General features: G+C 41.8%; 1 protein-coding gene across 7 annotated transcripts in view; it reads right to left on the reverse strand.

Annotated features, from left to right (window-relative positions):
- The window catches only part of bves (popeye domain cAMP effector bves), a 217248-nt gene extending 199563 nt beyond the window's left edge, over nt 1–17685 (reverse strand). For all 7 annotated transcript variants that reach the window (XR_014441781.1, XM_083123927.1, XM_083123926.1 and 4 more), the window contains exons 1-2: nt 17496–17685; nt 7274–8023 (exon numbers count right to left, since the gene is read on the reverse strand). Coding sequence is in view for 6 of the 7 variants with exons in the window: in XM_083123927.1 (XP_082980053.1) it covers nt 7274–7771 (498 nt within the window). In the remaining variant the exon portion in view is untranslated. The remainder of the gene's footprint in view (nt 1–7273; nt 8024–17495) is intronic.

Here is a 17685-nt window from a genome sequence, read left to right on the forward strand (position 1 = left end):
CAGTTATTTTTCACATCGGTCGGTAAACGATGGTGTTTGAGTATCGGTTGAAGCGATGATCCTATTCGCACTCGAACCAGCATGACATCTAGCAAGCATGTTGTGACTTGCTATGCTTATTTTTGACGTTTTAATTATCCGTTAGGAATTTGTAGAAAACCCGGACATTTTTAGCCCGAAAAATATCTACCGGACATCTATTTTTTAATCTAAAAAGTGGACATGTCCAGGAAAAAGAGGGCCAGACAAAAGTAGATAACCTGTGGAACTATTATTTTTGTTTGTTTGCATTATATTCTAAAAGCATTCTATTACATATTCAGTATATATATTGTTTCTAATGTCCGCCATTCTTTCCCACCCTAGAATCTTTCATCCAGCAACCAGGCGATCAGGACCAACCCGCGCTACTGTTGATCTAGATATTATTATATTTAAAAAAATCTTCGGTAGAGGGCTTGTTCGACTGCGTAGAATTCATGCTTCCGGTGTGAGGCAGGTCTACAAGAACATACATTTATGACAATCAACATGACAGATAAAGTCGTCCCATTCCACTATCGAACACCGAGAAGGAATGTGTCAGACAATTACCTGCAAGGGTTAACTTCACAATTTCACCTTCCAAGCTGCTGTCCAACCAGACCAAAACAGGGATGCAACTCCCCACGGACAAATTCAATTCCGAGAAGCATGCAAGCTGCTACAAAGGTATCCAGAAGTTAGTCCAACTTTTGCCTATCACAAGCACCGCCAAGCAAGCCGAAAATCCCGCACAAATTCCCCAACTTCTGGAGGGAAAGGCTCGCTTAATAGACATTTCCCAAGCGCCACCGCAGGAGGAATATCAACGAGCTCAATTCGTATCGATTCTCAACTTTTCTCCCCTTTATTTTCTAGCTTCCATTGTTCAGATCTCTCGTTTTCGTAAGAGAAACAAAAAAAAACCACAAGATGACAAACACACACACACAAAACGTGGCATACAGAAAGTGATGACAAATTATAAGTTTGAAAAAAGTAGGGTAATCCTACGTTCGGGTGGCTCCCAGATCGAAATCCTGCCCTACGTTCGGGTGGCTCCCAGATCGAAATCCTGCCCTACGTTCGGGTGGCTCCCAGATCGAAATCCTGCCCTACGTTCGTGTCGCTCACAGATCGAAATCCTGCCCTTACGTTCCGATCGCGCCCAGATTGAAATCCTGCCCTTACGTTCCGATCGCGCCCAGATTGAAATCCTGCCCTTACGTTCTGATCGCGCCCAGGCTGAATTCCTGCCCTACGTTCGGATAGCTCCCAGATCGAAATTCTGCCCTACGTTCGGATAGCTCCCAGATCGAAATTCTGCCCTACGTTCGGATAACTCCCACATCGAAATCCTGCCATACGTTCGTGTCGCTCCCAGATCGAAATCCTGCCATACGTTCGTGTCACTCCCAGATCGAAATCCTACCTTACGTTCGTGTCGCTGCCAGATCGAAATCCTGCCCTTACATTCCGATCGCGGCCAGATTGAAATCCTGCCCTATGTTTGGATCGCTCCAAAATTTCGCAGTCCAATCCTAAGTTTCAAAACGTTTCTTGTTTAAGTCCACTTGATGCACAGATAGGCTAATCTGGACTGGTTCTACAATTTAAAGTTGGATCCGAAGCACTATGTGCCTCTACCGGGGATCGAACCTGGGTTACCTTGATTGCAAGGCGACATGGTTTTACCAATACGCCATCAGCGAGGCCCAATTCTACGTTTCGTTTGGTCGAATGTTCCGAGAAGAACACATACTGTCTCGCCTTGTAACCCTCATTACTCCTGACCTGGAACCGAAAAAGCGTCAAATCACGATGCCAACTTGGATCTTTACGTGCATGGATTGAAAAGAGGTTTTACAACGTAACCGTTTCAATGCACGCCCCTGTTTCTGCAGAGGTGAACGGCGGCACAAAGCCCTCAATTCCACAACAATCGATTGCATCAGTAAATGCAATGGAAACTCGTTACAGCATCGTCCCTCGTGTGCACGATGATCCGGCGGTGGAGAACAAAGACATCTAAACGCTCTGGAAACTCTCAGGTGTAATGAGGCTATGTTATTTCCCTAATCCCCTTGGTATAGTTGGAACTGCCGGGAAATTTCACGTATCCATCTACATATAGATGAAAGAAAATTTAGAAGAATCGTGTCTCCTTCGCAGACTACAACCACACATCGCATATATTTATTGTTTTACCATGGTTCGATATCGTTCTCGCATAGAGTTTCGATAAAATGATAACTCACTACTAGATTAAGGTTTTATAGATATGAATGCATGACGACGTAAAAGTGAGCTAAATGACGTAAAACATTTGCAATTTCGTACGTAGGCTCAGGCCCGTAGCCAGGAATTCTTTGTAGGGTAGGGGGGCGAAGTCAATCCTATAGGGGGCAAATTTTTAATATATTGTCTCTCATTGGCAGATATAGCAGGGTACACAGAGGCACTTGCCCCTCCCCCAAAAAAGATTAAGTGACAGAAAAGGGATGATACCTTGAAACTCCAACGAACAAAAAAATACTTCGAGCAACATCAAATAGCAATATTTCGATAATGACCTTTCCAGATTGCCAAAAAATATAAAGTTTATCATAAATAGGCTAATAGGGACTGTATCTACTTGACTTTACAGGTCGATAATGTTAATAGACGATCAATATGTACCAACAGCTTTGGGCCTCTCTGCAGAACTAATTAAGGGAGCCGTTTATAAATCATGCTTCATAATGATTCCCTCTAGTTTCCAGCATGCAAGATTTTTACGCACAAAGGAATCTAACGAGAATCCAACAACACCATTGTGTTGTGTTATGCAAGAAAAATCGAATTAATTAAATAATAATGGTTACATATTATCTACACTTTGATGAATTGTGTAAAAATTTGTAATACTTTTTTGTACTTGCTAAAACATGGGTCCCTTAGTACACCACGGACTATTTCCTTCAAAGGAGAGACTCTTGCCCTGTGGTTGCGGCACTGTTTATGAGAGTCTCTTCATCAATTTTACGTCATCACTCATTGTTACAATTAGCTAGAAGTGGCAGAAAAGCAACGCTAAGTAACAAAAATCAAATATCCACTCCCTCTCTCTACCACATGAATCACTATTACCAAAAGGTAGACTTGGAAAACAAAGCAGTTCCAAGTTCATAGCAACACATCCAAGAAAAACATCCGAACACTTTAGGCACCTTTAATATAAGACTACTCAAAATGTGACAACTGTTCTAGATACTGAAAATTGCGAACATTTTCAGAAATCTGAATCTGGAAGGAAATCCCCCCCCCCAACCCTGGTACGACATTATACGGAACCCCATAGATCTTAATAAATCACAAAATTAATAAGTGTCTTTGTTACGTTGCAGTTGCCCCCCCCCCCTCCCTTTAGCTACGGGCCTGCGTAGGCTCGAAGCATACACGATTTATTGGGTTGGTTTCTGTAAAATACTGGTACTGTAGATGGTATCTTGTACAGAATGGTATGACATAGCTTTTCTTCTAATTCCATCCTGAGTATTACACTCTTAGCGTGTACACTGAACCTCCAAGCCTCCGATTGTTCCCCAAGACAACCTCGAACCCTCCGATTCGGTTCCCAAGACAACCTCGAACCCTCCGATTCGGTTTCCCAAGACAACCTCGAACCCTCCGATTCCGTTCCGCAAGAGAACCTCGTACCCTCCGATTCCGTTCCCCAAGAGAACCTCGAACTCACCCATTCGATTCCCCAAGAGAAGCTCGAACTCACCCATTCGATTCCCCAAGAGAACCTCCAACTCACCCATTCGAATCCCCAAGAGAACCTCGAACTCACCCATTCGAATCCCCAAGAGAACCTCGAACTCACCAATTCGATTCCCCAAGAGAACCTCGAACTCACCAATTCGATTCCCCAAGAGAACCTCGAACTCACCAATTCGATTCCCCAAGAGAACCTCGAACTCACCCATTCGATTCCCCAAGACAACCTCGAACCCTCCGATTCCGTTCCGCAAGAGAACCTCGTACCCTCCGATTCCGTTCCCCAAGAGAACCTCGAACTCACCCATTCGATTCCCCAAGTGAACCTCGAACTCACCCATTCGATTCCCCAAGTGAACCTCGAACTCATCCATTCGATTCCCCAAGTGAACCTCGAACTCATCCATTCGATTCCCCAAGTGAACCTCGAACTCACCCATTCGATTCCCCAAGAGAACCTCGAACTCACCCATTCGATTCCCCAAGTGAACTTCGAACTCATCCATTCGATTCCCCAAGTGAACCTCGAACTCACCCATTCGATTCCCCAAGAGAACCTCGAACTCACCCATTCGATTCCCCAAGAGAACCTCGAACCCTCATATTCGGTTCACCAAGAGAACCTCGAACTCATCCATTCGGTTCATCTAGAGAACCTCGAACTCACCCATTCGGTTCACCAAGAGAACCTCGAACTCGCCCATTCGGTTCACCAGGAGAACCTCGAACTCACCCATTCGGTTCACCAGGGGAACCTCGAACTCACCCATTCGGTTCACCAAGAGAACCTCGAACTCACCCATTCGGTTCACCAGGAGAACCTCGAACTCACCCATTCGGTTCACCAGGGGAACCTCGAACTCACCCATTCGGTTCACCAAGAGAACCTCGAACTCACCCATTCGGTTCACCAAGAGAACTTCAAACTCTACCATTCGGTTTCCCAAGAGAATCTCGAACCGTCAGTCAGTATATCAGAATCTTTTAAACGAATCTGCTGTCCCGGGAATCTCTGGAGCGAGCGAGCGAACGAAAGCAAGTCTCTGCGCACTCGAGAGGGCTCGACCAATGAACACGTGCGAGGTAACAGGATTGCGTGGAGGGGGAGGAAAGCGACTGCAGCTCCCAGCTGTTTCTACCAACGTGTACTGCTTCGCTCCACCCACCTCCTTCTTATTCTTCTGCGCGATCTTCCTCCAGAGATTCCAGATATAGAGTTTTACCTTAATATTGTAAAGTAGGTTTATCTTAGCAACAAACCCTTACGTCCTCTTGAGGCACCAAAATTCACTGAATATTAAAATCGACGTCACGCTGACGTTCTCTGATAACGCCACGGCAGTTTCGGAAGCAAATTTTCCGCCGAGAAGTCGTGTTCCTTAATCATCCTTCCTATCGATCAACATATCTCCGGCACACATTTAGCCTGGCTTTCTCTGGTCCCCGGCTCCATGAGGGAGCGAGCTCGAAACCTGGTGATTGATTGTAGGCGGGGCTCTCCGGCCTAAAAATGTTGACTCCTGACTTTTAAGCATTTGTTACTGCATAAAGAGGTCCCTCGGGATTAGTTTTACGAACCTCGCAAACAAAGGTCATCCCGGACGACGCTTGGACGAACGCGAGAGAACGAGATACTGGCTAGCAAGATTCCTCCAAACGCAGCTCTGGCAAAAGGCAAGTTAACGCAGATCGCGGAAATCTAGTGTCTGCGCTTGTGAAAAAATTGAGGTTGTAAAAATGACGAATGGCTGCAATAAAAGTGACATCTCCTGCCAACCTCCTCTCATATCGGCTACCTGTATTTCTCGCAATAAATTTGGTTGATGGATGGATAACTCGCAAAGGCGAACGTGGTTGTCCAAGTACAAGAAAAATGTTGAACTGCTCATTTGCACGTAGATGTATAGGATTTTGTACGATTACTCGTGCACCAATTAGACAAATGTTTATGAATAATTGCAGCTCAATTTGACGTGCCTAGTTAACCGTTGCTCAAATAGAACAAAAAAATTAGGTTCAATTCTTCTTTTCCTATATTAGCTACTTGATTTTAAGCTACGATTAATCTGACCCTCACTTCCGCGTAGTACACCCTGGTTGTCAATATCCCACGGACCGGTTCGACACCATCTCCATCGGAATCACTTTAAAGTGTAGGTCCAGTCTCGATTAGCCTAAATGTGCATAAAAAGTAAAGGTAGGTAAAGTTCCCCGTGCACTTTGCACCATGCCATGAAGCATAACTTAGGCTGGGTGAGTCGCAGAGCCTTAGATCAACCGTCCCGGGTCTCCCGCGGGGCAGTCAGACTAGACTAGACCACTGCGGCTCCAAACGTGCATAAGGTGTACAGTATTTAAATATTCAAACACACTCAAATGAAACATTTATATCTCCTGTAAGCTAATGAAATAAACTAGCAAATCCTAATTTCGAAAATGAAGGGCTTTCATGTCGATCAATCATTTTTCCATTAACGAGCAATGACAGGTTTTCGATTGTATCGCTGCGATCAATTCTCCATTAACGAAGAGGCAGGAGCTCAAACGAGACTTTCTGGTTAATTGCGATGGATCAAACGTCCCATTCACCGACAAGGAATTACATTTTTATTTCATATTCACCATCAATTCAACACTGGTGAATTATGCAAATTTCTCTCCGTGCCAATACTATTTTTTTTTTTCTGCTGCTCTTTACATTGCCGAGCAGTTATCTGCAATAAAGGAGAGCGCTTCAAAAAGCACATCTCCCATGTTCGAATCTCGGTTATAGCGTATGGATATAAGTAGCCTACATTTTTCAAGCTTGACGCGCACTGAGACGGCGGAAGCGCGGCAACAGAACGAAACAGTATCGCTTCCGGCGTCTCAGTGGGCGATAACCCTCAAGATAACATGCAGACTTCTAGCCGGAAATTCTGTGCTTCGGTTCCGCACGTTCCCCTGTAGCAAGCGTTACACCTTTTGATTTGAATAGAAGCAGACGACAGAAGTTCTGTTGCCGGATTTTTCCATGTTTCCCCGCGTCTCAGTGCACGAGGTCCTTCAGTCACCACGTTGTCATCCAATTCCATCATCGCATACTTGCAGCTCGAGAAACAGGGGTCCTACAATCTGGAGTCTGTCTACCCGCAGGGGGAGAGGGGGGAGAAAGAAATAGTGAAATATGGATTCCGATATTTACTTACAGGCATGGTACCGAGACGGACTTGAAAATACAAAGACGAGAAGGCGACCAGACATTTCGACTTGTCGAGACCAAGAACGCGACAGGCCTCTGTAAAACCAAGACGAAACTGAAATTGAGTTGCCATAACGATCTCGTTCGAGACTTTGGTACGGTGTTCTAAAAATTACCTGACCACCGTAACATCTGAACCACATACATTTCACTATGCGAAATTTAGGTTATCTCGTTATTCAATTAAAGATGAGACATAAACAGTAGTAATTAACACATAAGAAAATTACAAAATTTCAATGCACTTACCTCTTCCACCTCCCTTGAGAATTTGACCGGTCTGAGATAGTACAAGAGAACGCACACGTGAATAAAATTGATCCCCACAAAGTTTGCATTCCACAAAAAAGCGTCAAACGAACAGTGAACGGACCACCCCCACAGGGCAAAAAAAGCACAACCGACAAGCAAAGTACATCGCAAGTACAAAATGCCATACATTCCATTGGGTGCCAAGTACGACAGGAAGAAGAAAGTATTCGCCAACTGGAAGTAAACGTGGTTCACTGGACCCCACTCAGTACAGTAATGCACACCGAACATCGAGCTCACAAACGACACATTGCGTATTCTGTCCTGCCAATCCGGAGGCAGATCGTCGTCTTCGTTTACAGCGGTGTTTGCTGCCGTAGAAGTCAACGGTGTAAAAGTGTAATTGTCCATGTTCCCTCCACTCCACAGAGGATCGCTCTCACCGCTGCCTTCCAAAAGCGGAGCAGTCAAGGCACTGACTAGCGGGAACGGCATGAGGGCAGTTCTTGTGAGGGTTGTGATTAGGAAAAGGAATTTGTAAGCTCTTGATTTCTTTTTGGATGTGCCAGCACTTTAGCAACTATGGTAGAACAGGCGCCATTTTGTCCTATTAACTAAATGCAGTTTGATCACGAAATGTTGGTCGAATTGTTGTTGGCACCCATTTAAATTGACCTTCAGGCGGACAATCTTCTTAAATACGTATTTCCATTACGCCACGTAGACATCTTGCCTCGAGACGCCGACCTGCAAATAAGAGAAGTATGCAATTAGTAAAAGTTGCAGTAAAACGTCTGTTTATAGAACGAGATGCAAATTGCCATATTTATTGTGTAAAAAACAATATAAGTGTATGCTTATCTGCCTGTAATTGGAGCTTTTACCTCTGTCGAGGACAGTAATTAATGAAATAAATAAATATTCATTTCCTTTCTTCTACGTAATGCAAGATTCAAGATGGCTGTGACCCCCACAGTTAAGAAAGTTTTCCAAGAAACATCCCTCTCCCAGCTAGCATAATTTGCATAAACACCGCACCCCATCATTTTTGCCTATTGCATTGTGTCCATGTTGATCCATACAAACATCTCCCCTCACTAGACCAAGCAACCCCCTCAGCTGGGAATTTCTACTTAGAGCACTATATTAGGGATTGTTACCGAGAACGCGACAGCACACTGTAAAATCGAGATGAGACAAGACACTATATTGGCCTCATACGAGACATTGATATCATTTTGAAAAATCTAACTAAACTACCAGACAGGTGGAGAGAAATGAAAAAGAAGAGAGGAGACATCAGAGAAAAATACAGAGAGAGGGAGATAAGCACAGAGAGGGGGTGAGATAGAAAGATAGAACGGGGGAAAAAGAGAAGGACATAAGGAGACAGATAGGGTGAAAGAGAGAAAGATGGATTGATTGATTTCCTCTATATTACTTCACTTTTGTGTCACTTTTGGCTAATTTGCGAAGATGGGGATGAGTGATGATATGATTAAATTGATGAATGGACACTTACAAACATCCATGTCTAGGCCAGAATTCGAACCCGGGACCCCTGGTGTCGTAGCGCGATGTGCTAAACACTCCGCCACGGGGGCCGGCCGAAAAAGGTAGAGGAAGAGAGAGAGCGAGAGAAAAGGAGAGAGAAAGAAAAAGAGGAGAAAAGATAGAGGGAGAAAGAGGGGGAAGAAGCACAGAGAGAACGGGGGAGAATGAAAGAGAGAAAGACATAGGGACACAGAAAGGGAAAGATAAAACGGGGAACAAAGAGAGAGAAAGACCCAGGGAAACAGATTTGTGGAAAGAGAAAGAGAGAGAAAAGAGGGGAGAGAAAGACGCATACACAGAGAGAAAAGACAGAAAATTGAGAAAGAGGCAAGGGGTAGGAAAGATTGTTGAACATTCAGTCTCCAGAGTAGCAGAAAATTATCTGGCAAAGTGTAGAACACAATGTATTTGTAAGTCTAGAATTCCTCGAAAGGCAGCGTCCAGTGGGAAATCAGCTTTTCCATAATCCTGTGACAAACTCAGTTTCAAAACTTTCATTTTGCGAATCCAATTCCGTACGAGACAAGGATAAATTAATTTCTTTCGGTCATGCTCTCTCGCTCACACAAATACTTAACAGTACAGTATACGAGAAACGCGTAACTTTTTTTTTTTTTGCTCATCGCATGACTTTCAATTATGCAAGCCACACCAATGTATAGTAAAAGTAATTTGCCAGAACTGTAACATAACCTCAATGGAATATTCCTTCTTGCTTTGAGTTATAATAATCCCCTGTAGAGCAGTGGTTCTCAAACTTCGTGAGCTCGCGGCCCGGTAAATCCCAATAATTTAATTTGTAAATATCTTTCTAATTTTTAAAACTTTATACGTTAATTAATATGTACCCTTGAAATTTAATGTTAATAAATAAATTATGGGATATTCATAGAAAGTATTAGTTCGATTATGTCTACGCTTGTTGACAAATAAAAAAAATGGTTTAAATTAGTTGACGACTGGATGTAAAGGAAAATATTTTAGTTTTGTCTGGCCAGTATTATTAAATGTATTTAGTAATTGCCGATTTTCATTGGCATGTTCTATTTCGGACAACAAAAAATTCCAATTCACCGATTAATTGGTTTCGTTTACTTCGCTTCTCTGCCACTTTTGGCTAATAAGGAAGATGAGGATGAGTTATGAAAGGACACTCACAAAAGGCCGGGATTCGAACTCGGGACCTCTGGCATCGTACCGCGCTGTGCTAACCACTGCGCCACGGAGGGCGGGTAAAATTATTCCCTACCTATCCCTTGTTCGGTATTGCCTGTCCGCGAGGGAATCAAACACGAAACCCCTTGACCCTCCGCAAAAGAACCGTTCAATTGATCTGCCGGACGACAGCTAACAGGGCTTTAATCCGCCACTGCATTCAGCATTTCTAAGTTACGCATTAATGCGCCTAAACTTGTTTTGTCTTCCTCTTTTAAACTTTGTAAATTAGCATGAAAGATAGTGCAGTAATATGGTTCTGAAAATATATTTTTAGAAACCAGGCGGAACGATTTGACGTTCCCAGAAGCAGGTCATTTAGACAAGCTTTCCAGTTATGTGACGTGGTCAACATAAACGCCAGGACTAGGTGATGTAGGGGACAAACAGTGGTGATAAGAATCATCAAGCGTTCATGCTATGTACCTAACGTGCTAATGCAAACAATGGTTACGAAATAAATCTTCGGACAGACATCAATTAAAAAAGTTTATCGTTGCACGCATCTTGTGCTATTTCAGTTACATACAGTCACTTTTTTACACGTAGGGTTGAGAGGATAGGGGACAACAGGAGCTAAGAGAAAGCAGACACATTCAGCTAGTACAGACTGAATGGAGTACTTACAGGCTAATTTGGAAAAAATGCATCTTACCCTGCATGGTGTTAGTACAAAAACGATTGGAATTATTTTTGTTGTAGAGAAGTACAGCAGCGCCAACTTTTGATAAACATTGGGTGGGCTGAACTCTGACATTTGTTTTATAACTTTATGCAATAATATACGTATGTATGTCATAAGTAGGCTGAGGGTTTGTCCGAAAATGCCTTTGTTCCTTGGCCAGAAGGAAAACAGCCTAGGGTGGGTGATCTAAGGTTGGAATTCTTCCGGCCTTGTCTCCGCATAAAGCGGATCCGGGGCTCACCCAGCCTCAAATCAATGGGTACCTGTGGGCAACACTGGGGGGCAAAGGCGGTCGGACCATGGCGCTGATCACATGATCACCAAAATGTGTTGGGGGACCTACCCCCACATCCCCTAAAATGTGCCTTTTTGGCACGGTGCTATATCCACGGGGAACTTTACCTTCTGACAGGAACTCATAGTGCACTGCTTTTTTAGTGCAAATTGGGAAAATGATTTTTAAAGAATCAGTGGATGCTTCTCAATTTTAGTGCCTATTTTGAATTTTTCGGTGTTTTTTTGATTGCCTATTTTTTTTAGTTGCTACAGATCCTAATCCTGGTTATGCCATTTTCCCCTTTCTTTCCTAACAACGTTGCGACTACGGGTAGTTTAAATAATCGTAATATAGGACAAGGAAAAGTATCGTATTTGAGATGTAACAAATAATGAAATATTTTGGCAACACTCAGTAATTAAGTTGTGAGAATCCTTTAAATGTGTAGTGATTATACATTCTGGTTTCTTTCGCGCTGGAACTTTATTTCTAAAATAAAATATAACAACAGGCAATTTCTTGGGTGAGCTCGAGCCCCACAGGCCCATATTAAGTTGGCATCACTGAAGATGTACCTTAGTTGTAAATTTCTTGCAACATCCTGCAGTGCTTTGCTAAAGATAATATTTTTCCCTCCTGCATCATGGGCCTTTGACCACGCCTTGCCAGGTATTATTCGAGATTTACTGGAAAAACTACCACTGGCCCAAAAAATGAAACACTATGCTCATGGTCGTATGGTCGAATTACTTTCGGAACATCTCCAACGAACTGCGCGAATCTGTCTAGCGAGCCTAGTGGGCGTGTAGAACCTGAGCAAGGGGCTTAGCGATAGGTTCTGGGTTGAGATGAAGTCAGCGGCTCGCTTGGTTCATTGGCTGCTTCGAGAGTTGTGACTCGTTCCGATGCTTCAAATGCATAACAGCCAAAGATGTTCCGGAAATAATCTCCCTTCTACATAAGGGGAGGGTTTAACGGGTTCAAACTTTTCCCACTGGTTTAGTAAGCATTTTACACTCATTGTGTAATCAATGTGTAACGAGGGCACACAAAAGTAAGTTTTAAAAATAAAAGCCTAATTCTTCCCCACGAACTCAAGAGGATCTAACAAACTCTGTGTTTACAATAACGAGAGGGAGCAAACTACGCGGTTGCACTTACAATAGCTGGGCACATGGGATGTCTCACATTCTCGTTTGGTTCCGTGCCCAGCGTTTGGCGCCTTGGAACATGAAAATAAACGATCTCAGCCCGCGAATATATTGAAGCGATTGCTCATTGACATGGGCGTCGCCAGAAATTGTTGTAGGCGATAAAAAGTCTGTGCATTTGATTTTTTACGTAGTGTGGGAAAAAGGTAAGCAATGAAGGTTTTTACATAAAAGGAAGCTAAAAAAAATTAATATTAGAATACACTATTCTACCAAGTCAACCAGGTTCCAAACTTTATAACTCGATTTAATTAATAAATTGTTTTATTAATGATGAACACCAGAGCAGAATTAAGACGAAATTGGGCCTGATGCTTGAAATCTTCGGTGAACAATAAACAACGACGTTATAGTTACGTTACAGCGCAAAGAATAATAGTAACTGTATAACAAGTATCGCTGTGTCTAGGCGTCCGAAATTGGAACTCCAAATTTCATTCTAAGTTCTATTTTCAGGTTAATATAGTAAAATAAAACTGTTCAGCTTTCGGAAAATTCTCGTCTGTTTTCATCTGGTGGTCCTATTTCAGGAATGGGCCTAATGCTGCAGCATCAATAGCACCCACCTTAATCCGGACCTGATGAACACTATTGAAAGTTGTATTTGTGATTTGGTTTTGGATGAAGGGAAAATGCCACCAGGAATACTGCGCCCCCCCCCCCCCGCCTTTCCATCATGGCGCTATTTCTGCATTTTTACCCGTGCATGCTGTCTTACGTACATACCTAGGTAAAAATGCTTTGGTAAAAATGTCCTTTCTAGCTTGCGTGGAACATAAATTAACGTAACATTTTGCACACGATGAGCTACTCCCGAACAATGCGCACGTTGAATATTTTACATAAATCCACTTTCTGCTCAGATAAGCTATAATAATCAGGGCTGAACTTAAGGTTCAGTGTGTGATCCGAACCATTACTACATAACGATTTTTAAGTAGCCGTGTGGATTAGAATGCCTTAATCCGAGCCCACTGTCTTCCCAATGTAATAGTAACAGCGGCAGATCGCTATCTTCCTTTGATATTGGCTTTTCTGGCAACAACCAACAGCTTTCACGTAGATATCAATCTCGATCTACACGTGCCGGGTAACACTGGAAAGCGCGGAAACGACAGTGTCGATAAATAATTCATCTACGGTAGAAGCTTTCCTACATCCAATTTCCTTCTTTTTACGGAAAATCTGAAACTGGGGATGCGGGTCACATTCTTATGCAGGGGATATTCGCATCTGCACGGTCTGTCGGCCATCCGTATCGTGGAAACTTTGCCTTATGCAATTCCAGCAGGTGAAATGCCGATGCACCGGGTGTCATCCTACACAGCGAATTATAGTTACGCAAACTCTGTGCAGATGGCTGGCGAGGAAGTCAAACAATAAATTCTGGACAAAGCTCTTTGCCGGAAAAAATAAAAATAAACAAGGCTGGCAAATCCGTTCAACGTACACTCATGTTCACATAAAGTGGCACAAATTTCAACTGTTCAATCCCATAAAATGTTCTACTTTATGTGAACAGGAGTGTGCAAAAGGCATTATCTTCTATTTACACCACGCACACACACAAACCTAATTCAGTAACTGTTGTCGATGAAATCAAATGAAAAATTCAAACAATGTACTACATTTCTAGGCTGTTCGGGAAAAAGCAATTTTACAACAAACAGTTATTTGCGTTTATTCTTTTAATAGCAAACATTGCAGATATGATATACAATGTTGGATCATGTCTAGAATCTTTACACATGGCAAATATAGAATTATTCTTATAATATTCTATTTAATTGATTCGGTGTGAGTTAAATGAAAGGAACAGAAAATTCCAGTTTGTGACTTGTGTGCCTTTCCCGAACACATATTTGACATTTGTGAATTAATACAAAATATGTTTATGTCTTTCTTCATTACCTCGCCCTCCGCCACACACGTACAGTCACCGGCAATAAAAATGGGATCCCTAGATCCTGAAATATTTGCTTTTCTGCAAGGCATTATGTGTGTTGCTAAATCTAGGCGATAAGTGGATTTTAATAGGAAATTTTCAATGGCAACTTCTACCACCGCCGTAGAATTAGGCAACACACACAACGCTTTGCAGGGAAACGAGCATCTCATGATCTAGGCATTTTCATTGCCGGTGACTGTACGTACGCTTTGGCCCCCGCTTTGTAAAGCGCTGTAATAAGTGACCTTCAGAAAGATTTTTCCTATAGTGTATCACAACTTACATCATCAGACCTTCAAGACGCAAAGCCTTTGAAGAACTAAAGAATTTGCCAATATTTGTGATATAAAACGCATGTGTGAAAAATAACGCATCGCACACACGATAGCCCAAAAAGAAAATGAACAACGGAAGAGGCTTAGGGGAGAGGATTGTTGTTTCCACACCCTCATTAGAGTGCTATAGCCGGACGTTGCTTACTCCAAGTCGTGACATGACTTCAGGTCTTGATTTCTTTTTTGTCCTTAAAAAAATCGTTTCGTCGATCTATTTAAGATCCAATTTAAAGTATTGAACGAATTAGAATCAGTATTAACTATTTTTATGTGAAAGTCCAATACATTCGAAATAATGAACCAGCAATGATGTATTTACTATTTCATTTAGAGCGGGGAGGCTCCCCCCTTTCTTTCTTTTAAGCTGCCCCAAGGCCTAATGGCCAACATTTCATTGCACTCATATGAATAGCGAATTTTAAAAACAAGAACTTAAAAGTCAATAAATCATGACATCCGTATTTTGTGATTCGGGGACGGCAATGCATAACAACCATTGGCCCAAGTTTCCAACTTGGAAAAATGATGACAAAATCTTGGACTTCAAGTTCGTCAACATGGTTGCTCCACGTATCTTAAGAAATATATTTCGGGAGGGGTCCTTGCGCCCTCTCGCAAATAATAATAAATTATTTATAATAGACCTAATGGGCATGCTATTGTTAGTAATATTTTTATTCATTATATATTGTTATTGTAATTACTGTTATGGCATGGAAACGTTTTTTGCCCTCCTCGATGGCGTAGTGGTAACGTTGTCACCTTGTCATCAAGGGGTTTCGGGTTTGATACACGGTGGAGGCCCATAGTGGTTAGAATCTAACTTTAAAACTGTAGGTCCAGTCCCAATTACGTTATCTGCGCATGAAGTGGTCTTAAAACAAACATTCAAGAACAAGAAAAATAAAAGAGATGACATAAAAATAGCGATATAACCGGAGACATTCATTGTCTAGCTTATTTCTAATTAAGACCACAAAAATTTGTACAGCACAGAAAAATGCAATTCTACGAAGGAAACTAAAATTATAGAAAATGGAAGATTTATAAGAAAACAAAAAGTTTGTTATTTCCTGGAGATGAAATCCCTGAATGTTTTTTTGCTTTTATCATTATAACTATTGTCCATTAACTTTTGTACACAATGTGAATACAAAACTGATTCATCCCACTCGTTTACGTTCGGTGCAAATAAATTCCTTATTAAGGAACGAACGACATACAAGTAATTCGTTTATTTCAGATCATGCCAACTATTTTGGGGGGAGGGGTCCGGGCCCGGAAGACCAATCCTCTAAATACGCCTTTGGTTGCTTCATGACTTCAAATTGCAACGGAAATGAAGACAGGGAACGCTGAAAATACGAATGGAAATATAAGAAATCGCTTGTTGCCTACGTTAATTCTGCAATTTCGGCTATAATTTGCAAGACTGAAAGAACCACAAATCAAGAAAATTCTTATACGTTCCAAAACGATTTACAGCGCCACAACATGACATCATTGCATTTTTACCACAAGCATAGGCGCCGACTCCATGGGGCTTGAGGACTCGAGCCCCCCAAATGTTAACGATGTGAGGGCAGAGCCCCCCAAATAATTTTGCTTAAGAGGATCTAATGTATTATTTTGCTTCTCTTGTAAAGTGTACTCTGAATTGTGCCACATGAACTTAACTTTAAATAGGAAATGTTGTAGACCATCATCTTTGGGGGCTGAGACCGCTAAACCATCAACTTTGGGGGGGGGGGGGGGGCTATGACCAGGGACAGCAAAACACATGACTTATTACTATATAATTATGAGTATTGTTAACATTTTTACTAAAAATAGTTTTAAAAGATGTGCATGAACTAGGGTAGGGATGGGACGTTCGGGCTACAAATGGCTCTCACATGACTTTCAGAACGAGATAATTGATATATTAGAAAGATCTGTTTTGCGATCCGTGGTAGCACATATTAAAAGTAGGGAATATTTTGTTATTATGGATGACGAAACTTGTGACATATCCATCCGTGAACAATTGGCATTTTGCATTCGAACTGTAAATAAAAATTTTAATATATTTGAGGAATTCATAAGCTTTTACGAGATTCCGATCACTGAGGCCAAAACTTAAAAAAGGGAGGGAGTGATACAGTCATTATTTTTTTTTTCAGTGATCAGAGCCCCCCCCCCCCCCCCAATAATTTTGACCAGTCGGCGCCGCAGAAGCATTCAACTTTTAAATCAGATTGCAGGGCGCTTTAGTTGCGCGTCTCACCGACCACATTTACGGACGAAATTGTGGGTCAGTAGCACTACGACTGCCACTCCACCCCCTCCCCTCATGAGATTTGCATGTTAGGGTGTAGACTCATTCTTCAATTGCTGGAAATTTACAAGGCGGTTTTACTTTGCAAATTGATGGAACGTTATGTAAAATAAACAATTTGTACCAAATAAGATAATCGCATATGATAATTACCAGCGAACAGTAAAAGAGCATTAAAAAAAACAAATTATAATCTAGCCAAAATAACACCTTTAAAGTTACGTATTATATTTTGTTGGTTGATTTGTCAAACAAATTGTACAAAAATAATTTCGAAGTGTTCATAGATATTTGAAGCTGAAAAGAAAGCAAAACATATGAAACGATAGTCAGAAGAGAATGAATGTGCATTTTTAATGCTATTTTTTGTCAAATCACGTGAAAAAATCTCATGAATGTCCGTACATTTTCATGTGCCGGTCAAAAGCAAATCAACTGCAGACAGAACTGATTCTTAGTTCTTATCTTTTTAGATCGAGAGCTTTGTATCCAAAATATTTGAATTGCGGATTCTGTCGCAATTTTACAGTAGCAGTAATTCTTCATTGAGCATTTTGGACACCAAAATTTTTAACGTGGTGGATGCTTTTGAATAACCCGTAACAACTGTTGTGCGGCAAAAACACTCCCTCTGTCTAGGAAACCAGATGACAAACCAAAATCAATAGCGAACTTACCTTACGTACGAAAGTGAATCCTTGCAGAAGAGCACTAATTTAGAGGTCCCGTAATAACAGATTTTCCTGGCAGAGGTTCATTTTGTGAGTTTGATAATAACTCGATAGTTTTGATGCCTTTGCACCAGACAAAGCTCACTCTTTACCAACCGACCAAGCAAAAACATTCATACTGTCTGCTGTTCCCTTC

The sequence above is a fragment of the Lepisma saccharinum genome, chromosome 6 (genome assembly GCF_977018435.1).
Source record: "Lepisma saccharinum chromosome 6, izLepSacc3.1, whole genome shotgun sequence".
Classification (NCBI taxonomy): domain Eukaryota; kingdom Metazoa; phylum Arthropoda; class Insecta; order Zygentoma; family Lepismatidae; genus Lepisma; species Lepisma saccharinum.